The following is a 21,915-nucleotide window of genomic DNA, read 5'->3' as shown; positions in this document are numbered from 1 at the left end:
GCAACTGATTCCACCCATTTTTTTTTTCCCTCCACCTAATTCACGCCTCCCACCTCGGGCGCCGCCGCCGCCGCCGCCCCCTTTTTCTCCCCCCCCCCCACCACCTCGCCTTCGCTCGCGCTGTTGGCCGTTTCCTGCTTGGAGCGCGTAGCGCGTTGTGCGCTTCCGTCCCAGTCCCTCCCTCCCTCCCTGCCGCCCCGCCCCCTCCCCTCCTCCCCCCACCCTCAGTCCCTTTCTTTCTCGCGTGTCAGGCGGCGGCGCGAGCGCGGCTCCCTTGGCGCTGAGGGGGGAGAAAAGGGCTCGAGAAGGGGAGTGAACCGCGGTGGGAGACCCCGGCGCCGGCCCCCATTTCGGAAGCTCAGGGGTGGTGGGGGGGTGGGGGAAGGCGGCGACGACGGTTGGCAGTTAGGGCGACTTCGCTGTTCCGTTCCCCTGACTTGAATTCGTTGGGGGCTCGCCAAAATGAGTATCGAGATCCCGCAGGGTCTGTCGGAGCTGCTGCAGGGCTACACCGTGGAGGTGTTGCGGCGTCGGCCGCCGGATCTCCTCGACTTCGCCGCCGATTACTTCGGTCGCCTGAGGGATTCCCGCGACCAGCAGCTGCGCGAGGAGGCGGCCGCCAGGGGCAAAGGAGTCATCTTCGACGGGGAGCCTATGCAGACCGAGTCAAACGGCGAAGAGTCGAGGAGGGAAGCGGCGGCCGAGGAGGACTCAGACTCCGACTTCGAGCGTGAGTTGCGGAGGGGAGGGGAGCCCCGGGGAGCCCCCCCCCCGCTGGGGTGGGGGGGTGTCTCTCTCGCCACGCGCTGCGCAACCTTTTCTCCCCTTTTTCCTGGCCGGGGGGGGGCTGTTGGAATCCGAAGATCCTCACGTGCGGAGGGCTTTTCTCTCTCTCTCTCTCTCTCTTTCTCCCTCTCGGGTTTCTCTCGCTCTCCACTATCTCCGGCGGCTCTCGGTGTTAGGATGGGGGAGCCCCCGGGCGGCTACTTCCAACATGCCGTGCGAACGGTGGAGAGCGGAGAAGAGAGAGAAAGAGAGAGCTCTTCGCTGTGCGAAATCCTGCCCTGCCTCCCTCAAAGCAACGTTGGGGAGGGTGGGGGGAAAGAGAGGCAGGGTATAAATTTACCAGGTTAATATAGCAATGCCCAGAACATTGTTTGCGGGTATTGGGTGGTGCTGGTGCTGGTGGTGGTTATTCTTTGAATGCGGAAAAGTAGGTGTGACCTTATGTGGGAAAATAAAAGACACCCTTTTTAGTGTGTTTTTGCTTCTTGGCCTCCCCTCGTTCGTTTTGACGTGGGAAAGAAAAGGATAGCTGGATCTTTTCAAAATTTTACTTTACACACACTGCCTCGCTTCAATATGCCTGAGTGACTATTGCTCCAGGTGTGGAGGTGACTTTTTGAATGAAAAGTCTTTCCTTCTCCATTATTTTTTTTAAAAAGGGAGCCAGCTTGGGGAAAAAAACAAAACCAAACAGCTTCTAAGGTATTCCTTGATTAGAGAGAGAGAAAGGGAGGGGAGGCCTGAAGGTGGATTAAATATACTGTTCCTTGTGATTTTAAGAATAGGGGCAGCCTTTTCAGTGTCCAGGTTTTTTGGGGGGGGGGCGGGGATGTGTGTGATCAGCTGTATTGAGAAGAGAATAGAGAGAGCCTCCTAAGGTTGGAACACAACAATTTATGAATAGTAGTTTGTTTTAAAATAGTACATGCTAGGAGGGACGGAGAGAAAGATTGGAAAAAGATCGTATCTTGAATGATATCCCCTCCCCCTTCTTAGTAAAGGAATTTCTTGAAGATTCTTCAAGAATCTGTCCATATTCTACCATGTTTTTTCTTGAACGCAGCAGCTTTTTACATCTTATCCACTTTTTTCAGTCCTCCATTTAAAAGAATATTTAGAGAATGTTTCCTGTATTGTCTCATTATTTTATTTACAACATACTTTATGCTTAATGGTAAGCAATGAAAAATATTTTGAAAACTCATTTCTAAATAGCTATTTGCATATTCTTGGTTCAAAATTGGGTTACTTCATGTTCAAAATTGTCCAAAGGAGCTTGCCAAAGTGTGGATTAATTATCAAATAATTGGAACATAGTGTAAGTAGCTAATCCACGAAGCAAGCCATTAAAAATATTCTGAGTACAGGGACCAGAAATTTGAGGAGAATATGCCATATTGTATCAGGATTCCATTATTTAGTTCACCACCCTTGGGGAACATTTAGGGAATCTTAGAATTAAGTGATATCAGTGTTGTCAGACACAACATTCTATTTTTATAAGTGTCAAAAGTGAAGGTGCTATTTGAAAACCTTAGTGATAGAATAGTGTCTAACTTTTAACCGTTAATTGAGAGGTTAATTCAGTTGATGCTTACAGCTTTCTGATCTCTTTTCCCTGGTTGGTAAGTTATGTGCTATGTACTGTATATAAATGAGTTAACATGTTTCTAAGTTTAGCATATGATAACAATCAGGGAAGAGGAAGTTTTCAGAGAAATGGGTATTCTGAATTGTATCTTTGTAACTAAAATGGTTATGATGCTAATGAGATACTTTTCCTGAGATGGGAAGTAGGAAAGACCCAGTTAAAAAGCTGTTTTTGTACAGTGTGTATCAGGCTGTTGCTAGGGAGAGCAAAAATGAACAGAAATGGAATGCTGTGCATTATGGGGAAATTCTTCACTTTCTAAGTGATAAAATATTGGTAGGGCTTTTTGTAGAAAAATGTCATTTCTGAAGACCTGAAATTAATGCAACATTTAATATATACCATGATTTACACAAAATTTAAAAAATGCAGATTAATTAAATAGTGTCAAGTCTTACTAGGCATGGCAAATATTAAATAAAATGAATATTAAATTAAACCTTGCTGTTAAATTTGGAAAAACCATGATACTCTTTTTCAAATGTAGATCTATTTAGTGGGTCTGGATTGTGCTTTTACCTCCAAACCAGACTTATAATTAATTAATATTCTGAATTCAGAAATAGTTACCTTTATCAGTATGAATGAGTGACTAATTGAAATAATTAAGATGTACAGAAAAAGTTAGATCAGTTATTAACAATCATAACTTAGAACCTTAGTAGTTAAGTAGCTTCAAATCCATTGAGATGATGGAGGATATAAATCAGAACGTTTTCCTAGATACTTTGTAAAGTATTTATGTATGGTACAATAAAACTTTGATGTGAGCCTTTAAAGAGTTATATCCATTAAATTAAACATTGCTAGAAAAGCACCTGCATTTATAGAGCATGCCTCAGTTTTAATTTGCTAAGGAAAGGCCAATTTGGAAAAGAAAGCAAAAATACAGAGTTTCCTAGTAACTGTTAAAATAACAACATAGAGTGGTTGGAGTAAAATGGTAAATCTGATAGTGTAAACAGCAGCAGTTGGTGTACGGTAATTAAAAAATTCTGTCTGTTAACCATGTTAAGGCAGTGATTCAGAACATACTTGTTGGAAGGAAGATTCATTGAAATAGAACAGTTTTGACCAAAAATTGTTGGAATAAGCTGCTAAAACACTTAATGGTGATTATGCAGAATTTCCTTTAGTTTTAAGGCATTTTAACATAATTCAGTGTTTTATTTTAATTTGACATAGCTTTTTGTGAAAAGTCATTAAAATAGCCAGAAAACCCATGTTGTTGCTATATTAAATGTCACAGTACAAGAGTAAAATGAATAAAATATACCTTACTATGTTTGCTATATTGTTATAAAGGTAAGTTGTCTATTGAATTGAGCATAAATCTTAGTGATTACAGGATTATTGAAAAGCGGATTAAAATATGGAAAAAGAATGCTAACTGGTCAGACTGGATTATAACTCCTTTATGATAAGAAGCTGAGTCAAGTGGGATGCAGATATCTGATGAAGTACAGTAATCTTTAACCATTTTTATGCTGGAAATTGGAGATAAGCAACATTTAGAGGAGTACAAATGTGCATTATGAAAAAAAGATGTAATGTCAAAGGAGAATTGATTGGAAAGCATAATTTCTTTTGGTAGTACTACAGTCCTTGTGTGCAAAGGATAAGATAGTCCTTTTACTGACAATATAATCTTGGTTATCTCTGGCACACGATAAATTCTGAGCAGTGTTTAGTTTGCTTTTATTTTCTTTGGAATTTGATATATTTTGTCAAGCATGATGGGAGATAGTCCAAAAGCCAGAGAGCATTGCTTTTTTTAAAGGGTTCTTGGAAATCTTTCTAAAATCTCTTGGTAGATGCTCTCCAGAGTTTTTAAAGCAACTATTATACTGAGGACAAAACAGGTTTGCCTCCATGAGATTTCACAGTTGAAAAAAATATGTTTGCCATGTTCTACTGTTTTAGGGAGTATAGAGTATGTATAATTGAATTATGAAATACAACATTGTCACTCTATGGTTCTATGGTATAAGAGCAATAAACCTTTTTAAAAATATATTTTAATCAAAAGCAATAATATAAATATGGTGGTGTTCTCTGTGCTTTTCTTTTTCACCTGTGTTCCTTTAGTTACAATATATGCCCCTCTTTATCCTTCAAGTGATAGCATTCTAAGCACATGCATTTTAATTTTTTTCATTGTAGTCATAAATCATATCTAAAATGGCAATTATATTTCTTCTCCCCAAATCCCAGAAGTAGGATGAAACATTGACTTTGCTGGAGCTCTCTACCGTAATTATGTTATGATTATATCCTTGTTATTGTGTGTTAAAAGTAAATGTTCATGTCATGTAGTTTGTAACTATTGAACATTGTAATTGAACTCTCAGCTATATATTTTATAGCTGATTAGTTTATTTTGACATAGTAAATGTTTGTTTGGGTACTCATTTTATTATAAAGTTGATAGCTTTGAGTATTTTTTGTTTCCTAATTTATCCATCTATTCCTATGCTAAATGTGTCAAAATTTTAAACTGCTTTGGAAATTTGGATGGTGGATAAATTCTTATATCAATAGTAAGGTAATATATTTGATATCTGCTTCTTAAAATATATTAGATAAGATAACCAGTTGACAGTTGGGTGAAATTGTGCTATATATAGATATATTTAATACCTACAAACTTCCAAGATTTCCTGAGGAAGTAGAAAATCACCATTGCTCATTCTTCGTCTAACATTCAAGTTAAGTTATACACTGCAGTACTGAAATGTAGCAGTACATGTGGCCATATAGTAAAGGTTGCAAGTGTTGTGTGCATAATACAGTGGCAGGCATGCAGGCAGGCAATCTTCCCCTACTTAAAAAAAAGTTTTGTTTACAGTGATAGTGGGTTGCCAGTCACATAAACCAAAGACTTCAGTTAATGTTGTCAAATTTGGTGTCTCTAGTTTATCAGATACCAGTTAGATAAAAGTCCCTTAGATAATGTTCTAAATTACAATGATATCCAGAGTATCCTCTTATATTGGGTTTAAAATATTTCCAATTAAGTTCCTCAGTTCCTGAGTACTGTAATTGTTTCTTTGCTTTTTGTTATATTAAGAAATTCAAAGAAACATTAAAATTCTAGAATGCAGTGAAGTTTATATTCACGGTGAAATAGGATTTGCTTTCCTCTTCTAATGGAAACATTGAATACAGTACTGAAGAAAGTAGAGGGAAGTAGTAATAAAAATGTATCCCTACTTTTTCATGTCTATATGCAGTTGCTGGATGTAGTCATGCATTGGCATGACCATTATGCCTGGAAGTTGTTATGGTCTGGAGGGAAGAGACAAACTTACAGAAAATCAATCTTAACACAATTGAATGGCTGTGACTATAAACACACTATGACTCAAGAGAAGTACAGTATTTGTTTCTGGGCAGGGTCACACCCCTTTCAATACAACTGGTTTACAACTTGAGATGGTGGGTTTCTCCTGGACTTGCAGCTTCTATTTGAATTGCATATGGAAGCTGTGGCAAGAAGTTAACTTTTTTTGCACGAGGAGGTTTTGGAAATCCAAGAGGTCATGATTGGACTGCTGTACTTAATTAAACATTAGTTAAGGGCAAAGTTTCTAAGGATAAGGAGTCTCATGAAATCTGACCACCAACATTTCAGAAAGAAGAGCACTAAAATGGGGTGTGGAAAAAGCCCATCTATATTTATCTTGAATAAATATAGATGGGCTTTTTCTACAGTCCATTTTGATCTATCCTGATTGTATAAATATTTGGCAATAGAGGGTTTGCAGCAGTTAATATTTGGTGATAAAATTCAGGAACACTGGTGAGATTACTCCAACAATGTCTCTGTTTTGTTCCTTTGCCATTGATTTAGCTTCCACAAGTTTTGGCTTTTTTCCAGACTAAGTAGAATTATAGTAATATTCGTCCCGTGTCTTTGCGACTTTGTTTGCCTCCATTCTATTAAAGTTTCATTTGCTAACATGTTTTCTTAACTAGACTTTACTTGTGGCAGTAATGTCTTAGACCTAATCTAGATACATTCATTTTTCATATATTTGTTTTGTCATTTGCTTTTACTTCATGTTCACATCCTGGAAATGATCCAATTGCTTCAGTTTAGTCCTTCATGATATTCCACATTCATTAATCATTCATTCTTATCCCACTCTGTTTTACTACAAAATGCACACTTAAGTACTTTATCACTGTTACATTCAACAGTTTTCTGTTTCTCCTGACACATCGGATTTAATTGACAAATCCAACTTAATAAAGTAGATAGAAACCTGCTTTTCTATAGAGCTGTTTTTGCTTCTTTAAACCAGGAAATTTTTATTTTCAGGCAAGTTTGGAAGTTCCAGGGTCACATAATGATTTATTACCTAAGGTTGTTCCCAACTTTCTAGTGAAAATATTTTTTCTTCATGCATCAGAGATCTTTGACTATACTTTATAGAGGCCTCATAAAATAGGCTGAATTTTCTTTCAACAGATGTTTACTCCTCACAATAGATCTCATATTCTTCATCATATTTCTGTCAACTTTTGCACATTTTAAAATGTCGTCACCTCCTTTTCCACCTTTAATAAGCAAACTATCAAGGTGTTTAAATTCATGTACTTGATTTCCATTTTTCCTATCAAAAGACAACTAACTACTCTTAGATTAGCAGACCTTGGTTTAGCAGATTCAGTGGATAAAATCCATTTGCCATTTTGAACATGCATTATACATTATGGATTTTATGCATTCTGCAAATGTATAAAATGTGTATGCAGCTCATATTACATTTGTAAAATCTATAACATACAATATGCAAAATCTATCCCATCCATTGTTTTGTGAAGGTATAAAATCCCCCTTGGGTTTAATGGACTTATTTCCCTACATTAGTTAAACCTGTGTTTCAACTTTGATCCATTTATTTCATATCCATACTTTTCATTATTTGGGTCCTCAGCCAGCACAGTATCATTTGAATGCAGAGGAACAGATGCATTCATGTCCCCATAAATAACACAAATTTATCATCACCACAAGCATTCCTTATATGTTTATCCATAAAAACATTAAGCAACAAAGAGAACATTACATTTTTTCTTTAATTCTTAGGGTTCAAGGACTATAGCAAGTCTCCCCTGCTATATCTCATTAGAATGGCAGATTGTTCCCAGAGGAGGCAGTCCCAAAGATATCCAGGCCTATTCCATAAAGGGATTTAGAGGTGACATCAGCATCTTGAATTGCACCCAGGACCCTATTGACAATCATGGCAGCTCCTGAAGTAATGATGTTACATAGGAGAGACAAGTTATACCCATTATTTCTCAGACCATTGCATTCTGGACCAGCAGAAACTTCCAAATCATCTTTGAAGACAGGCCCATAAGAGCAAATTGTAGTACTAGTCCTACAGTTATAACCATTCATTTAATGACCATTTGAAGTTAGAACTGCACTGAAAAAAAGTGACTTGTGACAACAGTTTTTCACATGACTGTTGCAGCATCCTTATGGTCATGTGATCAAAATTCAGATTCCAAGTCTCTGGGAAAGCTGGCAGCAAAGATTGCAAATGGCGATCATCTGATTATGGAGTGCTGCAGCTGGTTGTTAAGTATGAATTGGTTGCAAACTGCCCAGCTCATGAGGGTGCTGGGACAGTTGGAACTCTGAGGACCAGTCATAAATGCCATGCAGGGCCATTGTAACTTTGGATGGTCACTGAACAAATAGTTGTAAGTCAAGGACTATCTGTAATATCTGGCTAATAAATAAAGCTTAATATCTATCTAATGCCAGCAATATCAGACTATAGATTTCTTTGAATTTTGTTGAGTCGTCCAGGGTCAGGCCTGTAAGTTTAATAAAATATGATTACACATACAAATTATCTGCCAAGATATGCTTTTGTTCAACTGATCCAAGTACCAACAATTATGTTGGTAGGTAAAAGAAATAAGGAAAGTGTATGGAGAAGTTGGAAGGGGGACTTCAGATATTCTTATGTATACTGAGTATTCATGCTCATGTGATGACAAAAACGATTTCTAAATATTGCAGCCATAAAAGAGATGGTCTTGGAACCAATTAGACAGGAAACAACTCCAAAGTTAATCCTAAATGAGGTTCATGATCCAATGCAAGATGTTGTTGTATTACTGATAAGGAACAGCAACCGCACTGCTCTTTATTATATATGCAAGTGGAAATTGAGAACAGACTAAAATATAGTCACATTTGAATACGAACATTTTAAAAAATGGACTAGTGATAAAGAGGCTTGACACTTGGATCTCTTGAAATGCCAGAAAACTGTCAGGGAAACAATATAACACCATTTTTTAAAAAAGGAACCTAAGGAGGATTTGAGAAATTATAGCTTGGCTGTTATCTGTTACAGCAAAATCATCATTCATATTCAATCATGCTGAAAGAAAATCAGCATGGATTCCACAAAGTTAAGTCCTGCCTCACTAAGCTTCTGGAGTTTTTTTTAAAAAGTCAATTAGCACTTGAATGAAGCATGTTTGAATTTACACAAATGTCCTCATTAAACACTCTTGAATAAACCTTACTATCATGTATAAGAAGTCCTCTTTCCTTTTAAGTTTTGATTAAAAAGAAAAAGCAAAAAGTGGGAAATAAAAGAGATTTTTTTTCTTTGTGGAGGGAAGTTTGTAAAGAATTTCTTAAGAATTTCTGCTATTTCATTTTTTGCAAACTTGACCATAAACTGCTTGAGTCCTACTGTTAGGTAATGAAATTTGTGGGTGATAAAAAATAAAGGTTTTTTAAATACTAGCATTAACCATGGAACAATGGCAGGAAAGGGTATGTCTTGCTCTTCTGTTTCGAAGCACAGCAGAGGCACTTAGGTAGCTACTACAGTATGAGAAACAATATCCTGGGCTAAGTTGTTCCTTTTAGTTCCTTAAGTTGCCATATTCTTTTGTGGATCTCAAAGGCAGACTGCAATAGTTGGGTAGAGGAGTTCTTGTGGAAATCTTTAGGGTGGTTTTGTCTGAGCATGCAGAAGAACCAGTTTCTTATTCCTAATGTACTTGATAAGAATACACAGCTGACCATGTCACTGCACTTGTGGGTCTTCAAGACCTTACCATAATGACAGGAACAGATTTGCCCACCTCTACCAAAGTGAGCAATAAAATCCACAAGGATCTAAAACCTCCTTTCCTCTCTTATATAAAAATGACAATGGCAGTGAAAGCAGGGAAGTATTCTCCTCTTGCTCTTACTGTTTGTCTTCAACACTGGAAATGTAATGATTCTAGGCAGAAAAAAAATTCTTTCGTAAAATGCTAGAGTTAATTTACATGAATGTTTTGCCTCAAGTTATTTTGAAAGAGACTGTTATGTAGCTGATTTTTTTTTAATTTGTTCCAGTTCTTCAGGGAAAAATAAAATGATGCCAGGAGAAGGGATTCCAATGAGGAACTGTGCACTTTCCCCCTAGATTTTCATGTTTCCCTATGAATGAAATTATGCTTGTTAGTAGCAAGTTATGGGTGGAAATAAGACATATTCATCTGTGAAAAGCAGCATCAGAGGTAGGAAGGATTCTTCAGTCTAAAATGTAGAAGAGATGCCATCAAAAGTTCTTTTTGGCTTCTAGCAGTGGGAGCTTCTGATTCTGTGCAGAAGGAAGACTAGAATCCAAATGATGGCGAGAAAGAGAATGACCATGTGTTTCTTTGAAGGAAGTCACCTTACATGGAGATTCTGTTAAGCAAAAAAATGCAGTCGAAGGAATAACATTGCTTTCATGATCCATTTCCCCCCCGATTCACAGGATCTGTTTTTGTTGCTTGTGTTTTATTCCTCTTAATTTCATTTCTAGCTGAATGAATTTTCTGTTGACATACAGTAGGTGCTATTTCTGTTGACATATAGTTGCTATTTGTTAGCCTGGTTGCTGTTGTGATACCAGTTTTGGATCATTTATTATTATTTTGTTAACATGTAGTTGCTTATACAAGGCAGTCATATGTCTGTTTAGATCAAAGTTTCCAAACTGGGTAACTTTAAGACTTGGGGACTTCAACTCCCAGAATTCCCCAGCAATATTAAAGTTGCTATGGTTGCACACCCCTGATTTATTTTTACCTGAGACAAAGGAAAATGATTAGGTTTGATATTACATGAATATGCATAACATGGATTAGGCTTTAAATGAATAGAAATTGCTTCATACTGATTGATGATCTTGTACAGCTTTAAAATTCATGTCAGAATATTTGATAGTAGCTAGTATCCGATAGCATGGGCAACTCAAAAACTTAAATTAGTAAATCATTGCAGACCTTTAAAAAAATATATCTCACCCTCCATCCTCAGTTAAATGAAGCTGAAAGTGTTTCCTCATTTTATTGGTAATACAAAATACCAATGATGGAATAGATTAATCCACATATAAAGTTGAACATTCATCTTCATGTCCCAGTTACTTATAGATAGCTAAATGTATTGCCTGTCTGATTGCTATTCCTTGACCAGAATTAGATCCTGATAGATGTTTTCAAAAGAGAAATGACTACACCCAAAGGGTGATTCCTGGAAAATAATTTTACAGCAAGATTGATTATGGCAGATAGCATAAAAGTGAAAAGATTCTTCCAGTAAGAAGTTTAATCTAGAACTACAGGTAGTCCTTGAGTTACAACTGTAATGGAGTCTGCTCATCACGGTTGCAACTACCGTATTTTTCGGAGTATAAAATGCACTGGACTATAAAACGCACCTACCTTTTTTGGTGAGGAAAACAAGAAAAAGAAATCTGCCTCTGCCTCCCAACAATTTTGCCTCTTTACAGCAAACAGCCTGCTGTACTTTCATTTTCGTTTTCAGCATAGCTTGGGGAAAAAAAATCTGCTCCAGCAATTTACCTCCTTGCAGCAAGCAGCAGAGGCCCATGCAAAACAGCTGAGAGCAAAACAGCTGAGAGTCGGAAGGCTAATCAACTTGTACTAATTAGGCTGTTCTAAAGCTGAAAGGAGCTGTTTCTTCTTGCTGCTTGCTGCAAGGAGGTAACTGCTGGGAGGCAGAGGCCAAAGGGTGGGGGCCCGTGGGTGGGCGGGGCTACATTCAGTGTATAAGACGTGCCTAAATTTTCACCCCCTTTTAGGGAGGAGAAAGGTGTGTCTTATACTCTGAAAAATACGGTATTTGCACCAGTCATTAAGCAAATTACTGGAATTGTTGAGCAATTGTTCACTATGGGTGCAGTTTTACTGAAAGATTACTAAAGGAGTAAAGGACAATTTTTGGCATAACTGCCAAAAATATATAAATTTAATTAGAAATAACTGCCAGGGGTGGGGGGGAGCTGTCAGAAATTCGAATCTGGGTCATAATTCCCCCTCAGATAGATCATCTAAGCAACCATTTGTAAATTGAGGACTATTTATACTTAACTTTTTACTGTGTACTGTAACAGTTAAGTCTGAGCATCTGTTTTATGAAAATTAAATCCTACGAAATACTGTAAAAGCACAGCAAATTGCTTTGGGCAGTTCTTACCTACAAAGAAGGACCTTCGTCTAACAAATTACTGAACTTTGCATTTTATTGTATTTTAGATACATCTGCCAACCTGACATTTAAGCAGCAATTTACTTTAAATCAAGAATTTCATACTTGTTCATGGACTGCATATAATACATGTTATATTTTTCTTCTGTGTTTATGAGAGAATTGAAGGAAAAAAAAACTGTTATAAGAGGAAAGCCTTCCTTCTGTGCCCTGTTTATAAAGGCAGTTTTCTATTCTCTTGCAGCAGCACAGAATTTGTTTTAATCTTAAAGTTCTTAGAGGTATCTTTTTGTCTGGGCTTCAAGTTAATTTCAGGAAAATCTTAACATTAAATATGCAGTTAAAATAAAGCTTTGGAAGTTTAATTAAAATCAGTAATAATAAAGCCAACCTGTTATAGGATAACAAGTTGATGAATCTGTTGTTAGATAATTATGATCCTCTTTAATAATTTTATCAACCAGTTATTTCCTAACCGAACTTTTTTGTTTCTTTTGTAGCTCCTGTTATTAACAAGTTTAACAGAAGAGTATCAGGTCAGTATTCTTTTATCATATAATTTAAACAGTTTTTTCAGTGATTACCTTAGTGTGTGTGTATTTTTCCAGTGTTGCCGAATAGTAAACAAAGGATTTGCAAAAATTAACACTGTGTGTAGCTGCAAGTGCTTTTCGACACTGTGTGTCGAAAAAGCCCAAGTAATGACTTCAGGAAAATTAGAAGAAGAAAAAGAAAAAGAAAAATTGCAGCCCTAGATTGTTTTAGTATGGATGCTGTTTGCTTTTACTAATATAAAGGTTAAAAGTAAGTTTATGGGATAAAAAGTGAAAAAGTCATAATATTGGGACTAAAATATTCAGGCCTTTCCATGAACAAACATCTGAGAGGATAGAATATTTTTAACTTTCCTTCACAGTAAACATGACAGACTGCCTTATTTTGTTCCAAATTTCTGATTTGATTTATTTTTATTGTATTTACCAAGAGTTATATACTGCTCCAATTAAAACAATGATTGAGTATCTTATTTCCTCAGAACAATATAGGATTAAATTACATCAGAGAATTACAAACAGCACAGCAATAAAATAATACTGTTATATTGAACAATATAGATTTGTAGTAATACAATAAAACTTCACAAAACGTGAATGTTTGACCCAAAAAATATTGGCAATTCATAAGCTTGTACCTTTCTGAAACTCTAATAATGTTATGTAAATATTTTATTCAAAGTTTTGTATAAAAGTGAATCTGTTGAGTCATGCCATCAAATTTTGTAACTTCTTAGTATGTTGTTTCATTAAAAACTACCGTATTTTTCAGAGTATAAGACGCACCTACTTTTTTTGGTTGTTTTTTTTTTTTATTTTTTAGACAAACACACATACAAACATACAATGTATTTTCTTTGAACAGAGTATTTGGCTGGTTCACAAATTTAAACAGTGTTTAGTCATTTCAATTAAATTTACAATTTCTATATTTCCTTTTTGCCATATTTATTCCTCATCTATTTTTTTTAAAGAAACCAATATTACCCTTCATTCTCATCTCTAATCTTAATCAAATTCAATTTTTCCCTTCTATTCTGTATTATACCCCTTCCCATTGTCATCTATTTTTATATCCATCCTCACATTGGTTAATTATTTAATATTACAATTGTTTAATACAAATTCAACATTTTTATATAAATCAATTAGTTATAACTATCTTTTTTGTATATTAATCAATATGAACATGAATATTCCAATTATTTCCATGCAATCCAATTTCTTACAAATCAATTAATTATATTTACCAATAATAATAAACCAAATAATTTTCCCCATATATTCCTCCAAACCACAACTTAACCATTTCTGCTTTCAACACAATATACAATTAATAGTATCTCAATTATTACAATTCCCTAGTTAAATAGGGCTTTTTTTCTTTTGTGTTTTAAAATCTTAAACTCTCCTCTTTTGCCTTAAATTTCCCATTGTTTGCACCTACCTTTTTTGGTGTGGAAAAAGAAAAAGAAATCTCTCTATGCCTCATTTTGTCATGTTGCAGCAAAGAGCCTGCTTTACTTTCAGTTTTGTTTTTTCAGCATAGCTAGGGAAAAAAAATCTGCTCCAGCACTCTTTGCGGCAAGCAGGACAGCCCTGCCCAAATCAGCTGAGAGTCAGGAGGCTGATCTAATCAACTTGTGCTAATTAACCTATGCTGAAGCTGAAAGGGGCTGTTTTTTCTTGCTGTTTGTTTGCAAGAAGGTAACTGCTGCGAGGCACAGGCCAAAGGGTGAGGCCCAGTGGGTGGGCAGGGGTACATTCGGTTTATAAGACACACCTAAATTTTCACCCCCTTTTAGGGGTAAAAAGGTGCATCTTATAGTCCGAAAAATACGGTAATTGAAGTAACCCTAAATTGTTACTTTACAATATAAATTTATGTTGAACTTATAGTCCAGTTTTAATATGGACTTATTCCAGATGTTGCTAGAATGGATCTATTAGCCAGAGGCACACACAAACTATAAGTAATAACTCTACGGTTGGGGGAGGCGGGAGTGCAAACAAATCAGGGTTAGCAGTGGGCTTGCACAAAGAAAGGATAGATAACAGAAATTGCTAAAGGGAGTGTACCTGAGGAGCCTGAGCTAGGCAAGTCCCAAGCACAGCAATACGTTGCAAGTTAAGAAGAGCAAAAGAAGTCAAGTCATCTACTTGACCGGAAGAAGCAGGATTCAACCAATTATATAAAAGAGATGACTTGTTTGTTTTTGTAAAAAAATTTAATTTGATTTATATGCCGCCCTTCTCCGGAGACTCAGGGCGGCTTACAATGCGTTAAGCAATAGCCTTCATACTTTTGTATATTTATACAGCTTATTGCCCCCACAATCCGGGTCCTCATTTTACCTAACTTAGAAAGGATGGAAGGCTGAGTCAACCTTGAGCCTGGCGAGATTTGAACTTGCAGTAATTGCAGGCAGCTGATGTTAATAACAGTGCTTTAGTCTGCCGTACCACCAGGGCTCTAGACTTGTGCTATTGACTCTTTTCCTGTCTGTTACTCTGTCTATGCAGGTAGTCTTGACTTATGACCACGATTGAGCCCAAAATTTATGTTGCTAAGTGAAACATTTGTTAAGTGAGTTTTGTCCCATTTTATGACTTTTCTTGGTGCATTCGTTAAGTGAATCACTGCAGTTAAATTAGTAACACGGTTGTAAAGTGAATCTGGCTTTCCCATTGATTTTGCTTGCGAAAAGGTCACAAAAGGGGATTATATGACCTCGAGATACTGCAACCGTCATAAATATGAACCAGTTATCAAACATCCGAATGTAAATCACATGACCATGGGGATTCTGCAGTGGCTGTAAGTCTGAAAAATGGTCATAAGTCACTTTTTTCAGTGCCGTTGTAACTTTGAATGGTCACTAAATGAACTGTTGTAAATTGAGACCTGCCTGTATACAGTTGTTTAGTTATCTGGAACTTTAGACTGGAAAGACTGTTCTTGGAGTTTTTTGAACATGATATTTGACTCTCTGGACACTTGTGAAAGTTAACTTTTATGCCTATTTGCTATGCAGAAAGCCTTGAGTTTGTGGTATGTTCTGGGTTATCGTGAATTAATATTTGAATATTTGAACAGTCAGAAGCTGACTGTGGGCATTTAACTGGTAATGCAAAACAACATAATTGGAGGAGCTCCAGGTATGCAAGTATTCAAGAGCTGGGTGCTTTCTGTGGTGCTATGTGAAGAGCATGGCCTAATCCATCACCCCTAGCATGATCTATCTCCACTGGAGTGACAAGAAAGAGAGGCTAAGCTCAAGTAGTTCTTTTTAGGTAGACTCAAGACAAAGTTGGCTGGTGGTGGAGATTTTATTTATTTATTTATTTATTTATTTATTTATTTATTTATTTATTTATTTATCTAATTTTTATACCGCCCTTCTCCCGAAGGACTCAGGGCAGTGCACAGCCAAAGATAAAACAAGGACCCATATAAAATTTAAAAACAATTTAAAAACACATTAAATAATTTGGCCCCGACGTCATTAAAACAAAAACAACCCATTAAAATTAATATTTAGGCCAACCCAGCTTGTTGGAACAATAACGTCTTGAGGGCACAGCGAAAGGTGCGTAGGTCAGGGATCATCCGTATCTCTGGGGGCAATTCATTCCAGAGGGCGAGTGCCCCCACAGAGAAGGCTCTCCCCCTGGGTGTTGCCAGTCGACATTGTTTGACCCACGGTACCCTGAGGAGTCCTCTGTGGGAGCGCACTGGCCAGTGGGAGACTATCGGTAGCAGAAGGCGATCTCGTAAGTGCCCAGGTCGTAAGCCATGGAGCGCTCTGAAGATGGTAACCAACACCTTGAATCGCACCCGGAAGACCACCAGAAGCCAGTGCAGCTCGCGCAGGAGTGGTGTTACATGGAAGCGCTGTATCGCTCCCATAATCACCTGCGCGGCCACATTCTGGAGCAGTTGGAGCCTCCGGGTGCTCTTCAAGGGGAGCCCCATGTAGAGAGCATTACAGTAGTCCAAACGGGAAGTGACGAGGGCATGAGCTATCTTCGAGACCGCCTGCTGCTACCAACGACCTCCCATCGACCCGTGCGCTCCCACAGAGAGGGCCTCCTCGGGGTGCCATCAGCCAGACAATGTAGGCTGGTGACCCCCAGGGGGAGAGCCTTCTCTGTGGGGGCACCTACCCTCTGGAATCAGCTCCCCCCAGAGATAAGGAGAATCCAAGACCTCAGTGCCTTCCGTCGCGCCCTTAAAACCCATTTATTTAAACAAGCCGGGCTGGCTTAAGATGAAATTTTTAACTGTTTTTAAATGTTTTAAACGTTTTTAATTGGTAAATGAGTTTTAATTGGGCCAAATTTATATATCTTTTAATTGTTTTTAATATTTGTTCTGCATGTTTTTTAATCTGGCTGTACACCGCCCTGAGTCCTCAGGGAGAAGGGCGGTATAGAAATCCAATATAAAATAAAAATAAAATAAATGAGTGACTGTGCGCAAGGAGTCCCGATCCAGAAAGGGCCGCAACTGGTGAATCAGGCGAACCTGATAAAAAGCCCCCCTGGCCACAGCCGTCACATGATCTTCTAGAGACAGCCGCGCATCCAGGAGGACACCCAAGTTACGAGCCCTCTCTGAGGGGGCTAAGGTCTCACCAGCATTTTGAACCTGGTATACTTCTCTTAATTATTGATTTGGGAGCTTCAAAGTGAGGGTGTAGTTGGTAGCATTCTGGTCCTCACTTCTGTATTATTTATAGCCTAGGACAGTGGTGGCGAACCTTTTTGGCATAGAGTGCCTAAACTGCAATGTGCACGTGCCGAAGTGCCGGAAACTGGAAGAACCACTGCTCTTCCAATTTCCGGTGTGCTCATGCAAGCTGGCCAGCTGGTCTTCACATGTGCCAGAGCGCCAGAAAGCATACTGGCCAGCTGGTCTTCGGCGCTCTGGCACGTGCACTCCATATGTGCACTGGAAACCAGTAGAGCAGCTGGCGATGGCGCGTGTGCTCACAGAGAGTGCTCTGTGTGCCACCTCTAGCATGTGTGCCATAGGTTCGCCATCATGGGCCTAGGATAAATGTCCAGTTACCCTTTTCCTTCTACTCTGTCTGGACAAGCCAGCTATCCAAGAGAAACCTGTTGAGAAGAACAGGTTTTGACAAAGCCCTGAAGATCTGGATCCCTACTAAATTGCATTCTGGCCTCTACGTTGCTTAGGCAAGCTGACACTGATTGTTTTGTGCATGCAAGTCATCATCTTATTTTAATCCATTCACAGAGTATGAGGAATAGACTCATAAAGTGCTAGATTGCCCTGTTTCATAGTCTCTGCTGCTATTTACTAATTAAAGAAAATTGGTCAAGGAAATTGCTTTTACATTTTTAAAAGTATGTTTTGAAGAATTGCTTAGTAAATTAGAAAAGCAGCAGCATGTTGGGGCTGCTGGGGTGCACCCGGAGGCTCCAGCTGGTCCAGAATGCGGCCGCACGGGGGATTATGGGAGCGACGGGGCGCTCCCATGTGACACCTCTCCTGCGCGAGCTGCACTGGCTCCCGGTGGTCTTCCGGGTGCACTTCAAGGTGTTGGTGACCACCTTTAAAGCGCTCCATGGCTTAGGGCCGGGGTATTTACGAGACCGCCTTCTGCCACCAATAGCCTCCCACCGGCCAGTACGCTCGCACAGAGTGGGCCTCCTCAGGGTGCCGTCCGCCAGACAGTGTCGGCTGGCGACCCCCGGGGGAGAGCCTTCTCTGTGGCGGCGCCCGCCCTCTGGAACAACCTCCCCCCAGAGATACGTACAATATCAGACCTCCGGATTTTTCGTCGGGCCCTGAAAACTTATTTATTTCAACTAGCCGGGCTGGCTTGATCCCACAGTTTTGGGTTAAATTTAATTGATTTTAAATTGGGTTTGTTTTAAACTGCGGCCAAAAATATTTAATTATTTTAAACTGTTTTTAAATTTTGTATGTTCTGTTTTTATTCTGGCTGTTCACCGCCCTGAGTCCTGTTGGAGAAGGGCGGTATACAAATTGAAACAAATAAAAATAAATAAATAAATAAATGTTTTTCACAGTTCTGAACAGGACTGAGCTGAACTTATTGAAGAAAGTGCAATGTAGATTCATTTCAACACAGGTCATGATTAAGAACAAAAGAATATTTTTCTGACAATTATTTTTAGGCTTTCTAATGTTTGTGCAGAGTACACACTTTTTGCATTTGGTAACGCATCTGCAAAAGAAGTTCAGAAATATGAGAATAGAAATAGTCTATTAACACACATTGTTGCAACTGGCAACTTCAAGGCTAAACAGTATAGCACCTCCATCATGTGTTGTACGTGTAATGAGTTACTTTTCTTGTGTTTATTTTTTAGATCTCTTTTTTAAAAATGTGTGCTACATATATATGTTGATGAATGAAGAAGCATAAATGAGATTAATTCCTCAGGGTGACATCATCACAATTCACTGCATGAACTACTGTCCCTAGTTTGTTGATGTGGCAAGTTAAAAGTATATAGGATTACTGTTTATGGGGGAAAGAATGAGAGAGCAGGAAGCTTTTGCATGAATGAATCTCTCTCTTGGAGCTCCAGTGTCTCAATTTATGATCTCCAGCTGCCACAAAGCAGCAGTCCAATAAGATGCTTAATCTCTCAATGCGAACAGATTCTGTCACCCACATACTTCCTCATTCTTTAACTCCTAGTCAGTAGCAGCAGGGATTGAATGTGTGTGCTCACTGTTTTGTTGGCTGATGCCTTCTCAAAGTATGGTTTGAAGAAATGACAAAAACAAATAAGCCAATTGAGAAACATAGAAACACTTGGAACAATATGTTCCAGGCAATGGATAAAATTCTGTAGTATATGATTTAAACTAAATACAGTACTTGAAATGCATCCTCTCTTTTATCCTGTAATAGAAAAACTTCATATCTGTGGGACAGTTAATGCTGTATGGGTAGAAATTAAATTGTTCACCAGAGTTTAATTAATTCTATTTCTGTCTTGGTAACAATGGAAAGCATTGTCTTACATTGTAGCAAGGGTAGTAGAGTTCTGCGGAGGCAGGTTAAATGTCTTTCATGGCAGGTAGGGAAAGATAAGTTTTTAATATTTGCATATTCAAAATATACAGTATCTGTGTAAAGATAATACCCTATGTATTATGGGTAAGCTAGAAATGTATTTGTCTAATATACTGTTTAAAAAACGCAAACAGAGATTGTACTTTATATATGGTTGCATTTAATAGGGTCATTCCCCAATTGCAAGATGATTATTTTGTGCAACTTAACTCTGCTGTGTGGGTAAACCAGACCTAATTAGCATTTAAATTGAGGAAAGCTCAGCTGGCTTTCTGCAAGAGGAGAAATTGACTTTCTAATAAAGCATTAAGCATGTGTACACAGCCCTGTTCTTGGAGTGGATATGCACACATACGTGTGACTGGTTATGTCTTTTGCAAGCATTTCCAAATGGAGTTTGGATACTTGAAAAAAATAGCAACTTGATCAAACAGATCAGGATCATCACAAGCCTTTCCTGCTTCAGGCAGCCCTTCATTCTTTAAAATGCTTGCTGGTGGATGATTTGTTGTGCAGAGAAGACAGATTTATTACTGTTTTTATATGTGATCATCAACGGAACTGTTTTTCCCTTATAATGAATTTTGCACCAGTGTGAGCTTGTATCTTGATCTGTTTGACAAACAAACTTTACATGTCTTGTTCATAACACCGTCAGATAATTTTTTAGGATAAGGCTGGTGTCATGGCAGTAAGAACAATGCAGTATTATTTCTTCTTCTTTCTGCTATACTTTGAAAATTTCAGGAATTTGTCTCTCTACTTTCTTCCTGCTATGTAACAATAAATAAATAAGCAAAGAAATGGAACAATAAGAAAGAAAAATACAAATGAATAAGTAAGGGATTTACAAATGTCACAGAAGTTGTGTAATTTTCCAGGATATCATTATTTAAATGTGAATTAGCTAATATATTTATTAAATTTATATAACCATCCATCTCATCTAAACCAACTCTGGCTGGGTGCATAATAATAAATAAAACAACCAGTATAAAAATTCTGTTCCAGGCCTATGAAGTAGCCAATGGCAAACACTTCCAAAAATCCTTGCCAGTTTGAAATTAACAGAATAACAGAGTTGGAAGGGTCTTCTAATCTCCTGCTCAATTTGACACAAATAGTCAAAAATTGATGCAAAAGCAAAAATATTCACTTTATAAGATATTCTGGTTAAATCTTTAATTCATGTAATGAATAAGAATTAGGAACATGAAAAACTTTCTTCATCATAGAAAGAAGCCTTTATTCTTGTTTATAAAGAAGACCTAGAGACCTATTTCTTTACTAAATGCAAAATGTATGCTTTTCCTGACAGTACTCAGAAGAAAAGAAACAATTTTTTAACTGAATTTGTTCTGAAAAGATACATGAACATTGGATATATTTTGGAGGTTATTAAAAAAGTGGCCATGATCTTTTTTGGTGGAGATTCTATTTTTTACAATTTAGCATGATCTTTTATGCTTATTATTGCAACTAAAAGATGAACTGTGGCTTTTATTTTTTTTCATATGAATACAGAATATTCATAAGCAAAAAACCATGATAAACCGCTTAGAGACAGCTGTAAAGCATTGTGAAGCAGTATATAAGTCTAAGTGCTATTGCTATAATAGTAAATGATTTTGTATCACAACAATGTACTATACTGAAAGGCACAAAACAAAGTTTACTCCTTGTCCCCGTTTTTGTTTTTATTGGCTTTTCATTTGACAATGAAACTGTTTCAAGAAAATACTGTAAACTTCCAGGAGTTAAATGAGCAACTCAAAGCTTAAACAAGTAATGAACTATGTATGGTTCAATAAAAGATCAAGGATTAAATTCAAAATTTTACAAGATTCAAAAATTTATTGCAGAATGGATTATATATATTTTTAATAACCTGGCCTTTGAGCTCATTACAAACAAGCAATTTATAAGAGATTATGTCTCACAAAGTAATGTAATAGATGTTTGGGATAAATACAGAAAAGAATAATCCCAAATGTTTCACTCTTGCTTTATTTTAAAAGACTTATTTTTACAAAGAGAAAAGTATAAAGAAATATACTCCATACACTGGGGCGGGATGGGATATTAATGAGAGGGATGAGTGCAGAACACTAGGAGTATACTGTATGCCAAGAGTAAATTCCCCTCAGGGTTACTCAAGGCCTGAAGGTCATCCCAGCTGCCCAGATAAAACAAACATGCACCTATATTGGGAAACAGCAATATATGAAGATGCTACAGACAGACGATCATTTTAGGATATCAATTCATACTGTGCAGGAAAACACCATGAAAAGCCATTCCTGTATT

At 37.7% G+C, this 21,915-nt stretch overlaps 1 protein-coding gene across 1 annotated transcript in view; it reads left to right on the top strand.

Moving 5' to 3' along the window:
• The first annotated feature begins 11 nt into the window (after positions 1 to 11).
• PRKAR2A (protein kinase cAMP-dependent type II regulatory subunit alpha) overlaps positions 12 to 21,915 on the top strand; it is a 65,973-nt gene continuing 44,069 nt past the window's right edge. Inside the window, exons 1-2 of the mRNA XM_034431680.3 lie at positions 12 to 730; positions 12,473 to 12,508. Of these exons, the coding sequence (XP_034287571.1) occupies positions 463 to 730; positions 12,473 to 12,508 (304 nt within the window). The 5' untranslated portion in view covers positions 12 to 462. The remainder of the gene's footprint in view (positions 731 to 12,472; positions 12,509 to 21,915) is intronic.

This window comes from Pantherophis guttatus, chromosome 2, assembly GCF_059756535.1.
Source record: "Pantherophis guttatus breed Tessera chromosome 2, ASM5975653v1, whole genome shotgun sequence".
Classification (NCBI taxonomy): Eukaryota; Metazoa; Chordata; class Lepidosauria; order Squamata; family Colubridae; genus Pantherophis; species Pantherophis guttatus.
The sequence above is the reverse complement of the archived record's forward strand: the minus strand, read 5'-3'. Positions and strand labels throughout refer to the sequence as shown.